General features: G+C 43.0%; 1 protein-coding gene across 1 annotated transcript in view; it reads left to right on the top strand.

The window, feature by feature from the left end:
- dcc (DCC netrin 1 receptor) overlaps positions 1–24000 on the top strand; it is a 217608-nt gene that overhangs the window by 27967 nt on the left and 165641 nt on the right. Inside the window, exons 5-6 of the mRNA XM_031287325.2 lie at positions 21298–21452; positions 23399–23519. Coding sequence (XP_031143185.2) covers positions 21298–21452; positions 23399–23519 — 276 coding nt within the window. The remainder of the gene's footprint in view (positions 1–21297; positions 21453–23398; positions 23520–24000) is intronic.

Raw genomic sequence — 24000 nt, 5'->3', positions numbered from 1 at the left:
GAGGTCATATCGTGCAGCCCTAGTATTGTCAATTGTCTTTGTCTGTCAATTTCCAAATGTATAGCCAATAGAAGGGGACTAAAGACCGCGTGAGCACTAATGAACTAATAATAATCACTATTAAACGATAGCCACAGTCAGCGTTATTTATGTGACTTTTATTAGTAGAACTAGTACAGTGCCCATTGAAAATGTGCCTGTTTGGAACAGGCCGATTGCATGGCCGATTGCTGCTTGTAGAATTCTTTAAAACCAAATTGTACACCCAAACCACTTAATATGCAATTCCACTGTATAGCCTGCTACTGACTTACAGTGTAGGCTATGTCTACATCAGAGGAGGACATTGTCCTACTATATTTACCTGACAGAGAACGTGGCAGATTCAGAATGTAATCACAAATTATCACAATGAAAATGTGGAGTAATCAGACATTGGCGTCATGGACTAATGGCAGTGCGCTACCCACCTGGCCCGTTATGAGAGCTAATCAGCACATATCTGCGTTAATCAACCACCAGAACCAAGACAGAGAGAGAGAGAGAGAGAGAGAGAGAGAGAGAGAGTGTTGTTAATTTCCATACAGGTTTAGAGGCTTGACGGTTAATGGTGAAGTATGGGATTTGATTCGAGGGGGTATTCTTTCCGACGGTAATGTTATCAGTGTTGTAAGTTAGCAGTAGACTTAATTAACCCGAACCAGGGTGAGTATGATGAAAACTGCTGTGTCTGCCCGGTTCATAGGATTCAGAGATTGGACATTTTTATAACTCAAGAGCCATGAACTTTTGAACATTTTGCAAGTTTCATTCATTTCACTGCTAGGAAAGGTTGGGGTTTCATATTAATCCAGATTTTAAATTTTTCACAATTGCAGTGTTTTCTAATTCAAAGCTCCCTTTTGTCTTTTACGTTTTCAAGAATTTCGGAATTCACTTCCACTGTTATGTCCTCAAAAATGGGTGGAATGGAATTTACTGAGGCCAAAACTCTACCCAGGACAAAAAGGGGTTCCACTGTTTACTACTGTTTAATGCTTAGGTACGAAATGAATGAAAACACATAAAAAGCCTACAGATAAAATAAGAAAAAAATGCATATCGATAAAAACATTTTGCTGTCATTGGACATGAGAGAAGCCCACTACTCCAGTCTCTCTCTTGCATTTACATTAAACTAAAAAATAAGAAATATGTGGTGCTAATATGCCCCATTACACTTGGTGTTTTTTTTCTTCCAAATGCAGGCTGTTACATGTTGATGAATATCCACAGTGTGGTGATGTGTGGAGATGTGTGTGTTCTGACTCCACAGGGCAGTGACCATGATTAGGATAACGAATGTGTGTGTTGTTTCCCCGTGATAATGAGTGCAGCCCGGCTCATTAGCCACTTCCTGTTAGCGGCTTAATGAAAGCGACATAGCCAGCGCAGCATCTATCAGTCATATATATTCAGTGGGCTGCCGTCAGCGCTAGCTGCTGGTAGCGCTGGATGCTAATGGAAAGAATACCACAGGGTGGATGAGAGACTTTCACTTTTCATACTTTAAGAAACCTGCTGATAATACTTACATACTTTTACTTACTTAAGTAAGGTCTTCAATGTAGGACTTTTACTTGTAGTGGAGTATTTGGTGACACGGATATCTCCAATCGGCAACATTAAAGAACGGCATGTTTATTGCAAGGCTATATGGTAAAAATTAAATGATTTATGAAAAATGTAATAACAATAACTTATTTCATCAATAAATTGCTGGCTAGGCGAGTTTTAAGTAAACGCACCATCTGTGTTGTTTTTCCGACAGCTGCAGACTGTTATGTCCCAGGGTTGGAATCCTCTACATTGAAATACAGTCACACTTTACACCGTATAACGTTAGCTGTCAGCATTTTAGCCGTGTTTACTCCAGCTGCTAGCTAACGGTAGGCAAACGTTGCCTGCTTTCAAGTGTAGTGTTAACTAGCGTCCCGAGCAGCGACTCTTCTGTTGCCTGTAACGTCCGTTTCGGAGCATCAGAAGGCAGCGCAGACATTTGAGTGGCACCGTAATCTGCGTTACTATTTGGTCCGGTAGATACCTGTCATTAAGGCACCGGTGCCATATTAGCACCGGGTCTCGGTACCCAACCCTATATATATATATATATATATATATATATATATATATATATATATATATATATATATATTAGGGCTGTCAATCGATTAAAAAATTGAATCTAATTAATTACATACTCGCAAATTAATTGCATACATAACTAACGGTGCCTGAACCGATACTTTTTAAGAAAGTAAAAAAAGAAAAGAAAACAAAGGGTACTAAACAACAGTTGGTGACATTAAAGAACGGCTTGTTTATTGCTAAGGCCATATGGTCAAAATTAAATGATTTAATAATAATGTATAACAATAACAATAACTTATTTCACTAGTAAATTGCTGTTGAACGACAAAAACAATCATCAGATGGGAAAAGGACATTTACAATAACTTCAAATGCACCACGAGGCTGTAGTTTACCAGTTTCATTGAACGCACCGTCTGTGTTGTTTCTCCGACAACGGCAGCTGCAGATTGTTACATCCCAGTGTTGAGTCCTCTACAGTGAAATACAGACAAACTTTACACCGTTTAGCGTTAGCTGTCAGCATTGTAACCGTGTTTAATCCAGCTACTAGCTAGCGGTAGGCTAACTAAATTTCGGTAGCCAGGGTTGGCAGGAAGAAGATTTTTACAAGTAAATGTTCCAGTTAATGATCCAGGCAGCACATTCTCGTCTCCCTCCTTCATTTTACAGTCCAATGGTGGCTAGAACGGCTCCGGGTCAAACCTCAATATGGAATGGATTAATCTGCATTATTTTTTTTAACGCGTTAATTTCGATTAATTAATCTGAGAAAAAATAATGCGTTATTTTGACAGCCCTAATATATATATATATATGTATATATATATATATATATGTTAGTGCTGTCAGTTAAACACATTATTAACGGTGTTAATGCAAACCCATTTTAACGTTTTTTTTGGCCTAGCAAAGTGTGTAGTGTTTTCACATGCTGTTGCAACAACTAGTAACGTTAGAAAAACTACAACACCACACCGGATCTAGCTAGACCGGAAACAAAACAACAGGCATGCCGCACACACTTGTTTGGGCATGCGAGCCAGCCAGAGGTGGAGTGGCAATCGGGAGAGTAGGGACTATTCCCGGTGGGCCGGTAGTGTTTCGAGGCCGCGAGGGCCAGTCTGATAATAGTTATACATTGCAAGCAACACCGCTGCCTGGCCGAGCTGCCCTGGCCACGCAGCTGGCTGCCCGGCCGCGGATCCTGCTGCCTGCTGGTCAAACTGTGCAGCCTCTGCTCAACCCTTACGGCGGGCCGCAGCAGCCTCTTATTTCAATACAAACACAGGCTAATCAGAAAGCACTAACGGTCACAACCAATATATAGGATTATCAGAAATATAGGGGGATCAGCGGGATATAGCGGCCCCTCCCCAAATGGCATAGCCCTGGTCGGCCTATGACGTAAAGCCATCGAACACCTCTTTTTTTCTTTGTCACGTTTGGAAGTCTAACGTTAACAGACAGTGTGTGTGTGAGTCTGATGACGGAAAGCCAAAAAAGAAAAGGGAAAGGTGGCGCTGAGATGGTCAGACTCAAAAAGGAAAAAAAGGGATTGTGTTGCTGTGCGGTGTGTTGGTTATTCATTCACCATCCGAACATTCATTAACAAAAAAAAATAATGGGACAAAAAGAAATCAAGGGACATTTAGAATCGATAAAAATGTGCGATTAATTGCGAGTTAACTATGACATTAATGCGATTAATCGCGATTAAATATTTTAATTGTTTGACAGCACTAATATATATATATATATATATACTGTATAAGTTGTAATATAACGTTACTTTTCGGACTGTGAGAAGTGAAGGGGTCCAACACTGCCTTCTGAAAAAGTGGAAGGGACATGTCCCCTTCAGATTGGAAAGACATGTTGACCAAACGTGCTGTTTAGGCAGACAGACAGACAGACAGACAGACAGACAGACAGACAGACTTCGGGTTCGCGGTGATTGTTACACTTCACTGTGTAATCAAGTCCCTCTCTAGGAAACAGACACACACACACACACACACACACACACACACGCACACACACACACACACACACACACACACACACACACACACACACACACACACACACACACACACCATCCTGGTTATGGCCTGCGGGGGCTCCTCTCCTGATTAATTACAGGCTCTGTGAATTACTCTGGGTGTTTTAGAAAACATTTAACGAGCCGCCAAACTCCCCCGCTGAGCCACCGGCCGGCGTGCTCCGCTCGCCCAAAAACACTGAGCCGCAGATTGAAAGACATGAAAGAGAGAGAGGAGAGGGAGGGAGGGGCCGGGGTCACAGAGCTCCTGTGGAGAGAGGGAAGTCTTCACTAACACAGAGGGAGGATTTAAAGTATGTCAATATGTCCACCGGTCCAGCCAAGACCAGGATGTCTTCAGCCAATCAGAATGAATAAACTGCCAAAACTGTTCACCACTTTCAGATATTTATATGTGGAGCGGTTTTCTCTGTGGCTCCATAAAAACAAGGTCGTCCTGGAAGCTGTTTTTAATACAAAAATAACTTCAATTTAATGTCACGTACCATGGGGACGTGGAGGGAACAGAAGGATAAAAACGCTGTAAGTAAGTACACAATGTTATATAAAAGCGTGATATAAAGTACAGGCTAAAAGTTAGTGCTGTGTTATTCTACCAGATTTAAGTCAGTTTCATCTGATCCATCTCTGTGTGTTCAGTCCAGATAGGATTTGGAGTCCAGGCTGTGTTTAGCTTAGCTTAGCACAAAGACTAAGCAAGGTGAAACTGTTAGCTAGCTCCAACAAAAGTTGCAACACTCCTTTCAACAACTCCAAAGCTTTCTCATTGTCATGGTTTCACCTAAACAGGTGTAGAAATAGAAAAACAACACATAGACGTTACCCTGGATTTCCACTGAATGCAGAACGTCTGTGGACCGGCTCCGCTGCGGAACCGCTGTGTGCTCCGCCGTCCGTCAATACCCACCAGGTCCGGATTTGTTGCGGCATGCGGCCATGACTGACAGCTGAAGTCACGAGGACCCACGAGATCTCGCGAATTCACGTAGAATAGAACCACAAAACCAACAACAGTTAGTTTCCATCCAGAGGAGTAGAGGGGAAACAACTCTGAGCTGTGATTTGAAGGTGTAGTGCAGGGAAATATGATCCGCTGTGAGCGCGGTGTATTTTATTTTGAAAATGAACCAGATTTTTATTTTGTTTCTGTGCTCGACTTCCTGTCCCGCACTATCTGCCGTGTGGTGAATTGCTGCGGAGCTCTCCGGCGTCCGGCAAAAATAGAAGCTCTGGTATCTGCTCTGGAGGGCTGGGACCGCCGGAGCTGGGACGGAGTAGGGACACAGACGTTCTGCAGTCAGTGAAAATACACACATTGACTTTAATGGAAACCTAAGGATTCCGCCGACGTTCCGGAGCGGATCCGCAGCCGTTACGCATCCAGTGGAAATTGGGGGATAGTGAGCTAGTTCCCAAATTCCTTCATCCTCTCTTCCTTTTCTTGTTTTTCTTTTCTCCCTTTCCTATTTCTTCACTCATCCTTCATCCCCAAGTTATAAAAAGTTATTTTAAAATAGGCTGAGGGAGTGAAACCATGATCATCCGAACAGACCCAACACTTTGGCAAGCGCTCGCAAGCCAGGCATGGGCTGTTGGTTGACATGTACATAGTCTTGCATTGCCAGACCTTCCTCCACAGCGCTGCGGAGGAAGGTCTGGCTAGTCCACGCAACATTCCGGGATTGGAGAAAAACATGCTCTGGTTTATTGGCATTTCTTTAAACCAATCACAATCGTCTTGGGCGGTGATACGCGCCGGACGGAGCCACGGTGCCTCTGCAAAATAGCCTCGGGAAGGAACTTGTTTTGGTGGAACATGTCAAAGGTTGTTTTAGTCGTGCTCAGAACAGAAAACTCAGATTGGACAGATAGTCTAGCTAGCTGTCTGGATTTACCCTGCAGAGATCTGAGGAGCAGTTAACCATAGTCCTCAGAAATCCACCAGAGTTTAGAATGCCTACACAAAGAAAGAGGAAGGTGACGGCCCAAAAAGAGGAACATCCGGCAGAACCTCCGGTGGCACCTAACCCTTACCCAGTAAATGAAACGTCGTCAATATAGACTAACATGTATACCAACATACAGGTGTTCAGTCAACGCTACCCATCCAGTGTGTTTTAGAGTCGATTTAACACCGGCTTTTGAGGGCAACAAATTGGCTTTCTCTTAGCATTTGGAGGGCTCTGATGCCTTGTCACAATTATTTGGGGGGACAAACGTATTGGTGGATTGGTTCTCCTGGATACAGGTTGCAGATTTGCACGATTCCCCAAATGTATTCCACCATAAATCCCATGACATCAAGGTGACATGATGTAACTCAGCTAGAGATCTTATATGGCAGTTAATAAATTACAATGGCCTTCATTTCTTCATCTTCTTTAGTCTCTGAGTCTGTCTGTCTTTCTTTTTCAGTACTCTAACCATCCTCACTCAGTTAATCAGCATCTCTTTATGAACTGTCCAGATGTTATGGATCAAAGCATCGCCAGCTCTCTGGTTACATATGTTCAGACTGTTTAATCTGTCTCTGTGCTTCTGCTGCTGCTCATTTCTTTCTGCCTGGTCGCAGGTTATAAAATGTCGGCCTCGTAGATGAATCAAATCATCTTGACCCGTCCTTTGTCTCTTTAAGCTCTGTAATCCAGGATTTGAACTCAATCAAGTCATAGAGGGGGGAAAAAGGACTTAACGTGACTTTAGAGCATGACCTGATCCTGACCGGGCCGACCTGCTCGGCATTTACTACCCATCATGCTCTGTTTGAGCTTCAAGACCGTGTGTTACCTTGCAGAGAAACGTCCTCCTCAGCTTGTCCTTCGAAATAACACGCATCTCATGAAAGTGAGAAGTGTGAGGTGATTGGTTACAGACATCTGTTCGTTTTCACCATCTGTTGTCATTCCTCTCGGTGCTGCACATTGTTTGGATGTTTGTGATGAATCTTGGGAGATTTCCGTTCCCTCTCGCCAGTCAGATCGCCTTCCAATTCATTTGTGTTTGCTGTCCTTAATCCTGCCATCTGTGTGTTCTTTTGTTTGGGAATTGATATTATGTAAAATGGCTCTCGCTGCTGGTTGGAGGTGAGTTCAGTAGTGAAGGTTATTCTGATGCTTCAGTTTAAGCACTATCTGTCGTTTCTACAGTTGATTTTACAGTGCAATGATTTCTGATTCCTTCCTTCCTCCCCCCTTTTCCTTACCTCATTCTACACTTGAAGTGTAATATGTTTTTTCAAGCCCTATTTTCTCATGCATTGGTGTCTAATGTTGACAAAAAATGTTTGTAAAAAAAGAAATTGGTCCAGTATTGAGCGAGAACACTGTAACCAGCAGCCGTGAACCAGGCTGCAATGTAACCCTGTAGGACAAATGGACATTGTCATAATCTCTGTCCACTAAAAGTTCTGTTTTTTAACAACATAATAACATTATGGAAAGGGTCTCTACAGAGATAGACCTTTTTGTTAAAGAGTAAAATCCTTTTTTTGTAACCAGAAACAGCCCCGAAAATCGCCATCGCCAAACCCGCCAGACTCCATTTGAATAAACAATACTTTTAGCGTGTATAGAGCCAGCATGTTCTCACATGTAAATGGGTGAATTAACGATTTATTTTAACTGGGATTGGGCATCGAGAATCAATTCCTACTTGGAATCGTTTCAGAAATCACGATTCCAGTGGAATCGTTTCTTTATTGGAATCGTTTGGAAGATTTGGTTTCAAATCCGGTCAACGGTTCCAAATTTGTCATGCGCAAGTTTTGGTTTCCATAGCAGCCAGGCGCTTGTTGTGTTGGAACCATGGAGCACAGTAAGCGGTTCTAAAGTCTGGCTTTATTTTACATGGAATCAAAACCAAACATTCCTCTTATTTGTGAAAATAGGCATTACATGTGACCCGTTTCATCTCCACCCTTCAAAGAATCGGAATCAAAAGGAAGAATTGGAATTGGAATCAGAATTGTTAAAATCCAAACGATGACCAACCCTAATTTCAACCAACCCAGAGTGGTGATTGTTGGAACAGTGGAAAGACGAACCAAGACGGCTTTGAATGAAGTGTGTTTTCTGATGATTGAGTTACTGTTTATTTAGGTGGAGTCTGCTAGGTTTGGTGATGGTGATTTCGGGGCCGTTTCTGGTTAAACAAAAAGGATCTTACTCTTTAACAAAAAGGTCTATCTCTGTAGGGATCCTTTCCATAATGCTGTCAGACACTGTCAGTGGCAAAAACTGCAAATTGAACGTAAATTGAATGTTTGCATTATGCCGATAACTTTACATTGTAGCTTGATTTGCCTATTGCTTAACACTGGACCAATTTTAAAGATTGTTGTTCCCATCATTAATTTAAACAGAAAAATAGGGCCCAGGTTTAAAAAAACTGAAGTTACCCTTTAAAGAATCATGCTTCAGGCTGCAGTTTGTATCTATACTCAGTAGGGGTGGGGGGGGGAAATCAAGACAGCATACATGTAGTATCGCGATATTTTCTGTGGCAATACTGTATCGATACACATGCCAAGTATTCTTTTGGTACTAGAATAATAAGCTTTTTCAGTCCACTAGATGGGAAATTGAAGTGAGATGAACAAACCACAGTAATTTTTTTCTTTAGGCAAAACAGGTAATGAATTGCAATATATCGCAGAATAACGCAATATGTTTGAAATTACAATAATATTGTATCGTGACATGAGTATGGTAATATCGTATCGTGGGGCCTCTGGTGATTCCCAGCCCTAATGCTTAGCAGCTTGTTTGGCCTTTGATCCTGCACTGCTGTGTTGGTTTCTTCCTCGCTGTGATGTCACAGTTTGTCAGCGTCCTCCTTCGTTCCCTCCTTCCTTCCTGCCTCTTTGTCTGCAGCGATTGCCGTCACCCGTTAGTCAGGACGGACGGCTCCGACTGGGACGGACGGCTCCGGCAGTGAGCTTGTCCTCAGGCGTCTCGGCCCCGGCTGTGTCTCCCAGCAGGAGCACAGCTGTCCTGATCGGACAGGATTCGGGTCAGGGCTGTCGGACAGCGAGGGCGAGCGCTGAGCTAATTAGACGTTACCCATATCTACTGTGTCATCATGCAACGATGACCGCCGCTGTCCGTTTAAACGGCTTGCCATGGCAACCATCTGGAAGTCTGTCGTCCTGCTGTGAGCTGCAGCCAAGAGAGAAACCTCCAAAACCCAGCTGTCTTTCATTTCTGTGTTCAGACCACTGAGAGCAATCTTTTTTTTTTTTTTTTATCAGCGTTAAAAACAGCAGTAACAGTGGTGCAAGAGGTAAATACAAATAACAGCAGAGTCTAAAATAATAGAACAAACAGAGAAAAGCCAGTTGCTAATATAGGCTGGGTAAAAAAACATTGACATGGCTGGAGTTACGTGTACGTACCCTTAATTATTAGGTAGCACCTTGAGTTCATATATTTAACTCTTGAATTAAGTTTAGTTAAACCCTGTTCCTGTTTTTAGTATGTTTTAGAATGTACCAATTACTATTCCTCCCGTTTGTCCAAGGCCTCGCTGTTTACCCAATATCTAAATCACAATACAACTTTATCCCCAAATTCAACTTAAATCTAATAGCTGGGATTGTTTTTAATATTCATGTTGCGCTTCATACAAATTATCTATTCTCTATTTATAATTCTCATTCTTTTTAAACATTCAAAAAGGATGTGCATGTATTTTGCGGAGGGTTTAGGGGTCCTCCCTCAAGAAAATTTTAGGTTTTTCAGTAAAAGCAATATTTGCAATTTTACATCATATTGGACCATTGTTATTACCATATCTGTGTCTAAAATGTTGGAAAAGCTAGAGCAGATAATAAATAAATGACGCTAAAAAAGCTTAAAAACAAAACCTGCTAAAGAAGTCCACTGGGGACCAAATACAGTCATTAGATCTGAGAAAAGTCTTTTAGTTACATTAATTCAGCTAAGGTGCTGCCCAAAACGGCTCAGATGCTGCACCTAAACCAAGCCAGACCCACATCAAGATGTTGGGTCTGGGATCTCACACAGGGCTCAATCCGAGGGGCGGGATAAACGGTTGTCTTTGAAATTATCACTGCACGCAATAGGATAGCACTACAACCAACCAGAGCAACGCTAGTTGATAGATTAAACTTTAAATTCCGAACACATCTTCCTTTTTTAAGAATGACTTCAGTGCTGTTCTTTGTTCTTTTCTCAAAGAAAAGCTGAACTCCAAGTCTTCCAGAGTTGCAGCCAAAGCCGATTCCAAAGACCGCTGTTCTCCAGCAGCAGCAGCCATCTTCTTTGTTTTCAAATAGCAGGGAATTCACACGGAACCGTCGCCACTCTGCCGTCATTATGTTAAGCCCGCCCACCGACTCTATACACCATGTGATTGGCCTGACCAGAGTTTGGTTTTTCCAGCTCGTAAGCCAACGGAGAGTTGCTAGACTGACCCTGGCTGCAAATTACATTTGCTGCCGCTAGGGTTATTAGATTTCTAGGCTACCATAACCTTATAATGGCAGGGAAAAACCTGTATATTTTTAAATTAGTATTCTACCTAATTGTTTGTGCAGTGTTGACTGGATTTAATGCACATGATGTAATGTGTTGGACCCCAGGAGAGTTAGTTGACTGCCATGGCATGTGTTCAGATGGCAGTTAGTGCTGTGGACATTTATCAGGACAATAGGTTACCATGGTGGAGCAAACGTAGGCAGGAGCAGATCAGCTTGCTACTCAATGAAGTAGAATCTACTCATAAAACTGGCTTCATTAGAAATAAAAGCCTGTCTTTAATATCATTTGAAATGAAGGCTCGGTTCTCTCTGTAGTTGAAAGCAAATCAAGGCCTGTCCACTGATTTTTGGGTGTTCCTTGGTGGTTTTGACCTTCAGTGATGCTGTAATCACTTCTCTCTCAGCGCTCTTTGTGATGAAAAATCATTTCCCCATATTATGAGCTTTGGCCTGTTTGTTTGTCGGTGTGGATCAGAGAAGGATCAGAGGAGCAGGGCTTAAAGAGTCAGCTTTTACTGACCCACAGATATTCGTGTTAGATCTTCATCTAGTCATGTTTTTCATGCTCTGGTTTATTGGCATTTCTTTAAACCAATCACAATTGTTATGAAAATCAAAAATCAAAATCAAAATAGCCTCGGGAAGGAACTTGTTTTGATGGAACATATGTACGTTCAAAAGTAGTTTTAGTCGTGCATCAGAAATCTCAGATTGGACAGATAGTCTAGCTAGCTGTCTGGATTTACCCTGCAGAGATCTGAGGAGCAGTTAACCATAGTCCTCAGAAATCCACCGGAGGTTAGAACGCCAACACAAAGAAAGAGGAAGGTGACAGACATCTGGCCAAAAATGAGGGACATCCGGCGGAATTTCCGGCGGCACCGGAGCAACCCTGGAAACGAGTAGAGTATGCACAGTAGTGATCGGGAGATGGGTAAATGGTATCCCGTCCCGTCCCTACACCCACCTGACCAAACGCAAGTCAATTACAGCTGTAAATAATGACGTTTCACCAACTTTTAATAGCATCAAATAACTAATAAAAACCCAACTTATTAGAACAAACGTCAGCTTCTTCAGGGAAAAAAATTGCCATGTACTTTGGCTTTTAAGTTTTGGCCCTTGTCCCATCCGCTAACATGGAGGGGGCGGGGTTTATAACCTATACTGCAGCCAGCCACCAGGGGGCAAATACCTTCTATGCATCAACCCCTGGTTTAACCCAACATGTGTTACTAAACACTATGCAAATGATAAGATCCTTGAGATATGAATTCATTTCTGACATTCAGTGTATTTTCATTCTGTAATTGCCTCTCTCCGTAGGACAGAACAAACAGTAGACTGATGATTATCTATCTTTTGGGGGCATCATCAGTTTTCCCCTTATTGCTCTTGTCCCTGTCCCTGCCTACTTCCAGATCTTGATTACTGTTCAGATTTGTTTTTTGTGCTCGCTCAGTAGTTTTGCCCAAAATGAATGTAAGAGGTGCAGCGAGAGAAATATTAGCAGCTCTCAGTGTGAATGGTGTGAGACTTATAAGGAGTCATCTGTGCTGAAATTCATCTCTTCACTCAGACTGCTGGAACGTGAAGCAGCAGAGTGGCTCAGTTTGAGTTTGTTTTGAGTGAGAGTTTGTTTTCAAGACCTGTTTTTTAAGAATATTTTTTTGTGTGGCTTTTTGGCCTTTTATTTCATAGGACAGCTGAAGACAGGAAAGGGGCAGAGAGAAGGGCCACGGGTCGGACTCAAACCCGGACATCACTTTTTAATGGACACCCCGCAGCCAATCAGAATTGAGCATTTACCCAGACCATGGTATAACGCGTTTGCAGCCAGTTTAGGCAGTCTACTGCATGGAGTGGTGCAGCCCTGTCATTTAAAAAAAATGTTGTTCCTATAAAACTCATAGACAGTATATAAACTGGACCAACAGATCCCGTTGCTCTGGACGGAGACCAGGTAAGGATGTTAGAAGCTCTTTTCCGGTGATGGCTGAGCGTTACTGAGCAGCCTCCAACTGAGCTTGAAGACGTAGATGTGACGTGAGCAACCTGTCTGAAAGTTGGAAGTCTTCTGGTAGCTGTGCCAAGAGAAATCTCAATCATTCCCAATCTAGCAGAGACGGAGAGCGTAGGTATATGTAAGGAGATAACATAGACACAGGCTAATTATTGATCACTAAAATGCTAGTTAACATTAGCAATTACACCTAAACAGCTAATGTGAGTCCAAACTGTCTGAGAGCTTCTCCTGTACTATACGGTAATTCCTCTACTATGCGACAGTAAGTCGTGTGGTTATGACACAATCGTTAGCCTATTTTTATAAAAACGTCTGCTACAGAGCCATAACGTGAGCTACAAGGTAATGGAGCCTTTTATACATTGTCGTGTTTCTTTAGAAATAAACAATGGACAAATAAAGTCTTTAAACGCTTCAGGTGTAAAGTTATTCGCTGTCAAAGTGGCGCCAAAATGAATGGCAGTCAATGGGATGCTAACGGCGGGTGATGGCTTATTAGCATCAAAATGGCGCCATAGGAGGTTTGCGGTCCGAGGAGAAGCTTACCCCCTTGACGCCCCCTTGATAAAACTACACTGCATTCTCAATTACGTTTCCAGGGAAATGCACTTTGCACGCTGCCCGCACTGACGAGCTGCGCGTTCCATTTTGACATGGATGGCTGGAAAGACCGGTCGAGCAGGTTCGCCTGTACGAACATCTGCATGATTCTTCATGTGCAGATCGCAGGGAGTCAAATGGCCCTAAAAATGTGGAAAGAGAGAGGCACCAGCACATACATTTAATGCCAGGGATGGAAATGGTTGTGGTGCATAATTGTCGTGTGTTTGGGCCTTCTGAAGCTCCGCTAGCAGCAGTGTTACCCCTTCACTCTAGTATGATTGGGGCTTTACAACACTAAACTATTTCAGACACCATGTCCACAGAGTGAATATTAAGGTGTGTGTGTGTGTGTGTGTGTGTGTGTGTGTGTGGTGAGTGGTGAGTCTCAATGGCTGCACTTAATGACAGATAATTGGTGTTTAAGTGCAGATATAAAGAGGTGGCTAACGGGGTTTCTGTTCACACAAGGAGAGTAAAACTGCGACTGTGTGTGTGTGGATGTCCTTCACTAGGTTCTATCATTACCCCGCACACACACACACACACACACATACACATACACAGCAGATGTTCATTGAAATGAACGATGGAGCTGATTTCCATTTGAATGTTGAGTGGAAGTTATTATGGTTGATATTGGGTGTGTGTGAGTGTGTGTGTGTGTGAGAGGGAGAGAGAGAGAGAGAGAGGGAGAAAGATGAAGCGAGATCCCAACAGCACATTAGTTCCTTATTGTTTTTAAATGGTCTTTATCGGCTCGCATTAACTCTTTTATAGAACAAAAAATCCAGGAGAGTTTGTGTATCCGGCCGATGTGGAGTCAGACTTGTTGTGTCTTGCGGAGGTCATCTGGTTGTTGATGTGTCTCATTACCATATGAATGGCTGCCCTCAGCTGTTTCCAGCAGGAAGTAGGATCGCATTAACGCGGCGGCGTCCTGCCTGTTGTCGCCGGTATCACAAAGAGCTGCCTGAAAACACACTTTTGTTAACACATCTCCTCAGGTAATCGGTGTTAAACCCGCAGCCCTGCAGGCAAAAAAAACATCCAACAAGCAATGGACGCTCAGGGAATAACACCGAACCCAACAAAGGCTGCTGGGTAACGGGTCGCAGAGCAGTCCTCTTCCATAGTAATGAGGGAGATTGTTGGAGAGAAACTTAACTTTTTTTATTGTCCTTTTTATTGTAATGGCATTTTCACCGTTATTTGACAACAATGAGAACAGGTGTGTGATTGGTTGAGATCTGCTCTCCTTTAGTGGCTCAGACTAATTCCTGAGGCCTATACTACGGAGCAAGATTTGGGGTTACCGAGGTAACTTCAGGTGTAGTCTCGCTTTGCCAGACCCTCCTCCAAAGCACGCTGAGGAGGGTCTGGCTACTCCACAAAGCATTCGGGGATGGGAGGAAAACGTGCTGTGGTTTATTGGCATTTCATTAACCCTCCTGTTGTCCTCGGGTCTCGAAATTCGGTTTCTACATCAGAATTTGGGGTTTCTTTATTAATGATCACTTAACTACTTAAAGTCGTGGGTGGGCTTACGTTTCTGTGACTCGCGGGAATAACGGGACGGTTAAAGACACACGCGGGATACGAACCCCGGTCTCCTGGGTGAAAGTCCTGTGTTTGACCCATCCACCCCCCCAACCATCCTCCCTACGCGGAATTTCCCCCTTACATACTACTCTCTAAACCCCCTGTAGCTGCTGCTCTCCCCGGTACGTTATACAAACACGCTGAAGGGCGCTTTTTTCTTCACTTTAGACGCTGACAGCCACTGTCCAAACGTCCGTATTTTACGAGTTCGGAGTGAGTACGGGTTGACATATGTTACTCTGATTTTAACTATTAGTCAAAATAATTCATAATTTCAGCTTTCAGCACTCAAAAAATAGGTATCATTTCATATAAATGAGGTTTGTTGGTCATGAATTCCAAAAAATGTAACACTAATAAGTTGGTGTTAGTGGTGAATCCGGTGGTAAAGAAAACGTTAGAATAAAGGCTTAATTTTCGTTTTTTTTACCCGGGAAGACAACACAACCAATCAGAACCGACATGGGCGGTGCTAAGCTCCGCACAGAGCCGCCGCAAAATAGTCGTGCGGGAGGAAACTCCGATTGGACAGATAGTCTAGCTAGCTGTCTGGATTTACCCTGCAGAGATCTGAGGAGCAGTTAACCATAGTCCTCAGAAATGCACCAAATTTACAGTTTTATACAGATTGCTTACACACTGAAATCAAAAGTATTACAGAATTATCAAAACCTTACACTCAAGGAGCAAAACATTGGCCCAGATGTGCACAATGTCAGCCTCACACAAAAAATACACCGTGATTTGCAAAACACTAAACACACTTGTATATATTAGACACAGAAGTATATCATGATGTCACTTCCTTGCAATTCCAAAACACTGACTGTCAAATGACCACACCTATTAGTCAATCTGTGAAATACAGCCATCAGGTACACAAACACATGATTGCTCAAAGGTCCAATGGCATGAAATCTTCACTTTATGAGGTTTTTTAACATTAATATGCATTCCCCCAGCCTGCCTATGGTCCCCCAGTGGCTAGAAATGGCGATAGGTGTAAACCGAGCCCTGGGTATCCTGCTCTGCCTTTGAGAAAATGAAAGCTCAGATGGGCCGATCTGGAATCTTCCCTTTATGACGTCATAAGGAGAAAGGTTATCTCCCCTTTCTCTGCTTTGCCCGCCCAGAGAATTTGGCCCACCCACGAGAAAGAGAGAGACATCATGGCTTGAAAACAAAAGAAGCATGGCAGTTGGTCAAGGCCACACCCCCACCCTCCACCTTGCCCCCCCTCTCTCCTCCTAAATAGCATTTAAAGCTACAGACACAGAAATGGCACATACTATCTTCGTATACTATGAGATAGTATTCCGAACGAGCCGCCATTATGCCCGGTTGAAAAATCCAGGAGCAGCCAGACCCACGTGATGCGTCCGTCCAATCAGCTGCCGGTTTTCATGTTTTGGGCGACAATACAGATTAGCACCGCCTGCTGTTCTGGAGACGTATTACACGCTCAACCCGTTGACATTCCCTGATGGGTATCTTTATGAAAAGTACAGATTCTCAGCGGAGGGAATTAGGTATCTTTGTCGGCTTCTTGAGCCGTGCGTTGCCAATGCGACACATCAGTTTGAATTATGTTTTCATATTTGTTTTGTATTTCGGGGCCGCGGCTGTTAGGTTTGGTGAAGCCGGGTAACGGAAATAAATCCTTGCCTCGGAGTACAGGCCTCTGGGGTTGTCTGAGCATCTCTGTATAGTTGCTGGCCGAGTTTAAAGGGAATCGTTAGCTCTTAATTAGAGCATTACTGCAGGGATAAAGTTACACCTCCAGATAATGATGCATCGATGGAAGACTGGCAGACACAACTCGCCCCCTCTGCTAACGTTCTACCTCTCTCTCCCCCTTCCTTCATCCATCTCTTGTCCTATTTTCTCCTTTTCCCACAACTTTTCTTCTCTCCTTCTCCCCACCCACCTCCATCTTTTTTTCTTTCTTTCTCTTTTCTCCTTTTGTCGCTACCCCTCTTTCACTTCTCTCCCTGTTTTTTCTCTTCTGTCTTCTCAGCTTCTCTCCCTTTGCTTTTCGTTGTCATCCTCTCTGTAGTTCAGTCTCTTCCTTTTCTCTTATTCCCTTCTTTCAGCTTTTCAATGCGTCCGTCTTCTCTCTTTCTCCATCCTTTTCTTTTGTGTCTTGTACTCTCTCATCTCGTCTTCCTCTCTTTCTTGTACCTGTGTGCCTCGGTTTCTTTCATCCTTTTTCCTTTCTTTCTCCTTCCTTCCTTTTCCCCCTTTTCTCCTTCCCCCTAATTTCTCTCCTCCTTTTTCTCTCTCTTTCTGTTTTCATTTTCTTCTGTCTTTCCTTTCCTTCTTCGGTCTTTCTTACCGTTTACCTTTCTTGCATTTTTTCTTCCTTCATGTCTTTTTTTCCTTTCTTTTTTCCCTTTCATTGCTCTACTTTCTTTGTCCCTTCTTTTCTTTCTTTCTTTCTTTCTTTCTTCCCATCCTCCTCCCATCCTATCTTCCACTCTTCCTTCTCTTCGTCTTAAAGTATAGTTAACATTCACACATGGGTGTAATATTCTGGTGTCCACATACTTTTGGCCATGTACCATATGCTATGTGTGCTAATATTTAAAAGTGTTACGTACGTACTGTGTGTGTGTGTGTGTGTGTGTGTGTGTGTGTGTGTGTGTGTGTGTGTGTGTGTGTGTGTGCGTGCGTGCGTGAGGCTGTTCTCATGAACCATGCGCACATATATCTACGAAAAGTAATACACTGTAACTCGTATGTATTTTTGTTATTATTTTCAATAAACCAGAGCACGTTCATCTCCCATCCCAGAATTCTGTGTGGACTAGCCAGACCCTCCTCCGCAGCGCTGTGGAGGAAGGTCTGGCAAAGTGAGACTGACTTGTGCATGATGGCTACCTCGCTGAAATGCTGTGGCTCGCAAGCGACGCATGCGTGTGGCATCCACACAGAAAGCGTCGCTGCTGCTGCTGCTGCTGCTGCTGCTGCTGCTGCTGCGGCGCAGCATGCCCATCTTTCTACATTAGAGCTGTCAGTCTTCCTCTATAATAGCATTCAAATTTAATTTGTTATTTTTTTAAATATTCAAATACTATTTGAATATTAAATGCTCCAATGCAGCCTGTTATAAATATGTACTACACTACTCAGGCTTATGCATTGTCAAGCATGTGGTTGTTGTTACATGTTCTGTCCACTAGAGGGACTTCTAACATCAGCCTGGCCTTGAAGTGGACCTACGTCACGGCGCATTGCATTTCTGGCACTCCGCTCTGTGTTTAGATTGTATTCCACCACGAGCACACAGCGACAAACACAAATCAACAGAGAACTCAGTAATGAAACATTATAAAGTGTAGTGTAGCGGCTCTGTTGTAAAGGCTAACGGTGCTCGGTTAGCACAATGACATCATGTTAGAAAGCACAGCTAAAACGATTTGTCATAAACTAAGTAACAATAGTGTTAGCCACGATGCTAACAGCATTGATAACTAAGCCAAACAGTGCTGTCTCTACTATTTTAGTGATTTAAAAACAACTTGTTTCTGGCAGATTGTCACATTACTGAGAATACAGCTGTTAGAAGGTAATATATGAAGTGGAAGCTAACTCTGACAGCTGTAGAACAGCTAACATTCACTTTAGCTGTCTCCATGAAGCTCCCAGCTAAGCTAACTCTGACAGCTGTAGGACAGCTAACATTAACTTTAGCTGTCTCCATGAAGCTCCCAGCTAAGCTAACTCTGACAGCTGTAGGACAGCTAACATTAACTTTAGCTGTCTCCATGAAGCTCCCAGCTAAGCTAACTCTGACAGCTGTAGGACAGCTAACATTAACTTTAGCTGTCTCCATGAAGCTCCCAGCTAAGCTAACTCTGACAGCTGTAGGACAGCTAACATTAACTTTAGCTGTCTCCATGAAGCTCCCAGCTAAGCTAACTCTGACAGCTGTACTGCCCTACAAAGGCAAAACACTGTAACATCATGTTTGGTCAAAAATGAGTTAATGTCATTTTTGGGTTATTTGAGACCTCCTTTATCATGTGAATAAATATCGTGAGTCAATTTGATTGTTTTAACGACAAAATAAAAGGTCTATGACAACCGTAACATCCAAAACGATACGAGAAACCACAGCAGAACGCCGTAACAGCCGTTACGGCTCTTTGCCTTTGTTCCGGCACACTGAAGTTGAGTTACGGTGTTCTGACTTTGTTTAGCCAGGCATCAAGAGAGATGTTACTGTGCCGCCGTGATGTTACTGTACTCTGGCTTTGTCCTACTGTCAAAGTTTGCCGCTTTTAATTGTCACCAAACCACGTAACATACAAACGACACATCTTTGAAATAAAGTGCCGATGGTTCAGATCTGTCAACGTCAGCCCGGAGCTAGCTAAATTTAATCTGTGTCACGTAGCGCTAACGGTGATGCTGACACACCTCCTCACTTGGCGGAGCCTCACATCAGACACCGAAAACCAATTATTAAATACATAGGCATCCTACCTTTCCATGCAATCCAATATAATCCATGGAAGATATAATCCATAGCAATGCACGTCATCTGCCGTATCCACAACAATCCATACGTGTTTGAACCATATTTCCTTCTTGCAGGTGTTCATGTCAGATGTTACACAAATCCATAATAGCAGCTAGTTATCGCTAACGTCCGTACAAAGTAGGCTAACCTAAATGGTCGGTCAACTCTGTCAATGTTATCTCAGAATTAAAAAGTAGTAATCCAAGTTGAGTTTGTTGACTGTGCATCGTGAGCAGTTTGGTGGCCCTTAACCCTTAACCAGGGGCGGTTCTAGGATCAGACCTTTAGGGGGGCTCAGCCCCTAATGAGAATATGACACGGATACAGTGCCTTGCAAAAGTGTTTTAACATAATATATGTATCGTTAAACAATAAATATACCTTTGTATTCAATTATAATTAAATTATCTTTATTGAGAAAATATTTATTGTATTTATTCATATTGTACATACTGTACTGCAAAGTAACTTATCTGTCATACTGTTTAACTGTTAGTGTTGCCGCATTATCCTGATCATTATAGCACTAAATAGGAACAACCAAAGGTCTTCTATATAATTTAAAACTAATACCATGATGACTAGACCTTCGTTAGGTGTTCTTATAATGGATGGAAGTATGGTGAACAGCAAGCAAATATTGATTATATATCAGTTACTGCCTTTTGCCTTTGCACGACTCCTTGTTTTTGGCATATGATACAAAGGCAGAGTACAGTAACTGCCAAACAAGGGTCAAAGGTCAATTTTGAGCTCAAGATTTTTTTGCATACAAACATTTCTTCATTATAGCAACTAGTTGTCAAATTTTGGGAGTCCTACCTATAATACTTTTGTCTGGACAAAACAGAAACTTTAAAGTCATTTTTCTCAGTTTCACACTCTAGCGAGTTAAGGTCTTTTGCCTTTGTAGGGCAGTGTAGGACAGCTAACATTAACTTTAGCTGTCTCCATGAAGCTCCCAGCTAAGCTAACTCTGACAGCTGTAGGACAGCTAACATTAACTTTAGCTGTCTCCATGAAGCTCCCAGCTAAGCTCCTATAACTAGCGACGCAGTTAGGAAACCAGAACGAGCTAACTATTGATAACATACAGTAAGCATTTTGGCTCGGTGGATGTCGATTTTAAAGTCATGTTAAAACTATTTCCCGTCCTCCTTCTGATTTCCAGCCGCAGCCTGTCACTCCCCCTGTACTAATGTTACTCGGTACGTCGGTTTGCTCACAATGCCTTGTGTTTCTCACTCCCGCTAACATATTGTTCATAAGACATGAAAAGAGGATGATTAGCCAACCTATTTATAAAAAAAAATCAAAAATCTCGAATTGTAATTTCAGCATTGGAATAGTATTTTCTTTTTTAATACTCAAATTATAGTTTAATTTATCAGCTGGCCCAGATGGTCGCTAAGAAGATGGGGCGTCACATACTCCGTTGCTCTGATTGGTTGTAGGTCTATCCAATTGAGTGCAGAGGCATTTTCTTTCCTGGTTCGGTTGAAACACGCCCCATAATCACAGCCCAACGGAGCAGTATCATACTCAGATTCTGACTAGAATCTGAGTATGACCACGTCAGGCTTACTGCACACTGACAGGGAGAGGGATTTCTAAATGGCACTTTCTGTCCTTGATGACTCCTTGATGGAAAATTTAAGTGGTTTTGAAACCGTGACTTTATCAAACCATGAAACCGGTAGCCGGCCCATGTCTACATAAAAACACCACTGTATACACCTGAGTCCTGTTTGGAACCAATAGAATATGAAATGGTTCTACAGTCCGTAGAAATCCTTTTCGAGTTTCCTCTGTTGTTCATTTGTTGTTGTTGTTGTTGTTTGTTTCTGCAGTGCCTCCTCAGTTTCTCAACTACCCGACAAACACGTACGCCTACGAGTCCACGGACATCGAGCTGGAGTGTGCAGTGACAGGAAACCCGCCGCCGACTGTGCGCTGGATGAAGAACGGAGAGGAAGTCATCCCCAGTGACTACTTCCAGATAGTGGTGAGTCACACTGGAATGAATGAATACTAGATGGAAACAGTATTTGGTAGGGATGTCCCGATTACAGTATCGGATCGGAGCCAATTTTGGCAATTTTTAACTGATCGGGGATCGGCATTTACCCCCTTTACCTTACTCCGATCATGTACATCGTCTTGTAGTGATCGCCGCCTTTACTCACGCACGCCCTGCACCACAAACACACCGCCAGACTGCCTGGATGCCGGCACTTTCAGACCAACATGGCGCGGCCAATCACCAGTGTCTGTTCAGAGAGTGTTTCGTAGCTTGCAGCCCTTGGCAACAAGTAAAAAAGTCTGTCTTTCTTAAGGCTCTTTTATACTTCTGTGTCAACTCCACGCCGTAGCTATGCCGTCTCTCCTACGGCGTCGTGACCCTTTCGGAGTTCTGCGTCGGGGTTGCTTTGCATTGCGGTGCATTTCACCGCCATAACGCTAGGGGGTGATAAGTCTGAGGTTATTTGCGAGGTGTCTGCCAGCCGGTTTATGTTATGTTAGCAAGCAAACTTTAGCACAACTGCCCACAAAGTACTGCTTGCTGGCGAAGTGCTAATTTCAAAACGTTACTGACATATAGACACTTTACAAACAGATAACCCCATCATTTATAATCTGTTATCCCTTAATCTACTATAAAGAGATAAACACACACAAAATCCCTCACTTTCAACATATTATCTTTAATTGCCAAGTACATTTACACATACAAGGAATGTTTCCTCTGCATTTAATCCATACTAACTAATTAGGTTCTAATAAGGGGTGCCAAACCTATGGCCCATGGGCCAAAACCGGCCCGCCAAAGACTCCAATCAGGCCCCTGGGATGACTTTGCAAAGTGTGAAAATTGTAGAGAAGTTATCAATTCCAATTCCAAATATAGGCTACCACTTTAATCTCTGAGAATATCCAAGTTCTTTTTCCGTAAATATACAACTTTATTCTTAGAAGTTCTCGTTTTTTTTCTGAATGTTACCCCTCTCTCCCGGGTCCATAACATTATTTATTTTTCCCACAATGGCCTTAGAACGCTGTCGGAGCAGAAGCAACTTGCGTTTGCCCACATCAAGCTGACAAGAAACTCTGTGGCGGATAAAGTTTCTGATCTTTCTGGAGTGGTTTGCTGGTCTGGCCCACTTGAGATCAAATTAGGGATATGTGGCCCATGAACTTAAATGAGTTTGACACCCCTGAATTAGGAGTTGGGGGCAGCCATAGTCCAGCACCCGGGAACCAACTCCAGTTGTAAAGCCAATGCCTATGTCAAGGGCAATGGCAGGAGTTACATAGCATGCATGTCTTTACAGTGGGAAGAAACCAATGCACCGGCGGGGGAAACAATGCAAACTCCACACAGAAAGGCCTGGCATCATTCCTAGTAGTCAGCAGTGCCTACTTGCTGTGAGGTAGTATAGTGCTGGGCTCGCATTGCCAGACCTTCCTCCACAACGCTGGGGAGGAGGGTCTGGCTAATCCACACAGCATTACGGTGTGGGAGAAAAACGTGCTCTGGTTTATTGGCATTTCTTTGAACCAATCACAACCGTCTTTGGCAGCGCTAAGCCCCGGACACAATGACAGTGCCTCTGCGAAATAGCCTCGGGAAGGAACTTGTTTTGATGGAACACTGAGTACATTAAAAGGTTGTTTTAGTCGTGCAACAGAAAACTCAGATTGGACAGATAGATAACCAGAGTTTAAAATTACAACACAAATAAAGCGGAAGGTGATGGACATGTGGCCTAAAAAGAGTGACCTGGAACGTCCTCGATATAGAACGTGACGAGTCACTAGGCGGCGGAGTCGGAATGCGGCGGAGGAGGAATGCGACGGAGTCGGAAGTGACGAGTCGCAAGGTGGTCTAAGCCAGACTTTGTCGTATGTTTGAAAGCTTTTATTGAAACGTTGTATGTGTCTGTACTTCAGGACGGCAGTAACCTGCAGATTTTGGGTTTGGTGAAGTCAGACGAAGGATTTTATCAGTGCGTCGCCGAAAACTCAGCCGGCAGCTCGCAGGCGATGGCTCAACTGCTGCTCCGGGAGCCAGGTAGGATCACACACACACACAGCTGAAACATGTGGTGTCCTTCTCACTTAACCTGCTACCATCATCTGTTGTCTTCATTCCGGTCATGACATAATTTCCTTTTGACCTCGCTGTATTTCCTGTGACATCACATCTGCATATCTTAATTTTGCCATGTACGTGAGCAATCAGACATTATTGAGATTATTTTTTCCTCCAAATGATGAATAGCCCAGCAGCTGTCAATATTGAAAACATGTCAATACATCTAATAACACAAATTCATGAATCAAAGTTATCTCATTGCATTAAAAAAACGTAATGAATGAACTATGTTTGCACAAATCAAAATAAAAAAAAAAATCTTGATGCCCAGTAGGCTCTGTTTAAAGGTGCGATATGTAATACTGACAACTAGTGTTTAAAATAGTTACTGCAGTACAAATTCAAAATACTGGAGAGAGTCGTCTCCCCCGCCCCATCCTCCCCAGACTCAAAGTTC

Source organism: Sander lucioperca, chromosome 14 (genome assembly GCF_008315115.2).
Source record: "Sander lucioperca isolate FBNREF2018 chromosome 14, SLUC_FBN_1.2, whole genome shotgun sequence".
In the NCBI taxonomy this organism is placed as follows: domain Eukaryota; kingdom Metazoa; phylum Chordata; class Actinopteri; order Perciformes; family Percidae; genus Sander; species Sander lucioperca.
Note: the sequence above shows the minus strand (reverse complement) of the source record. Positions and strands in the feature narration are given on the sequence as shown.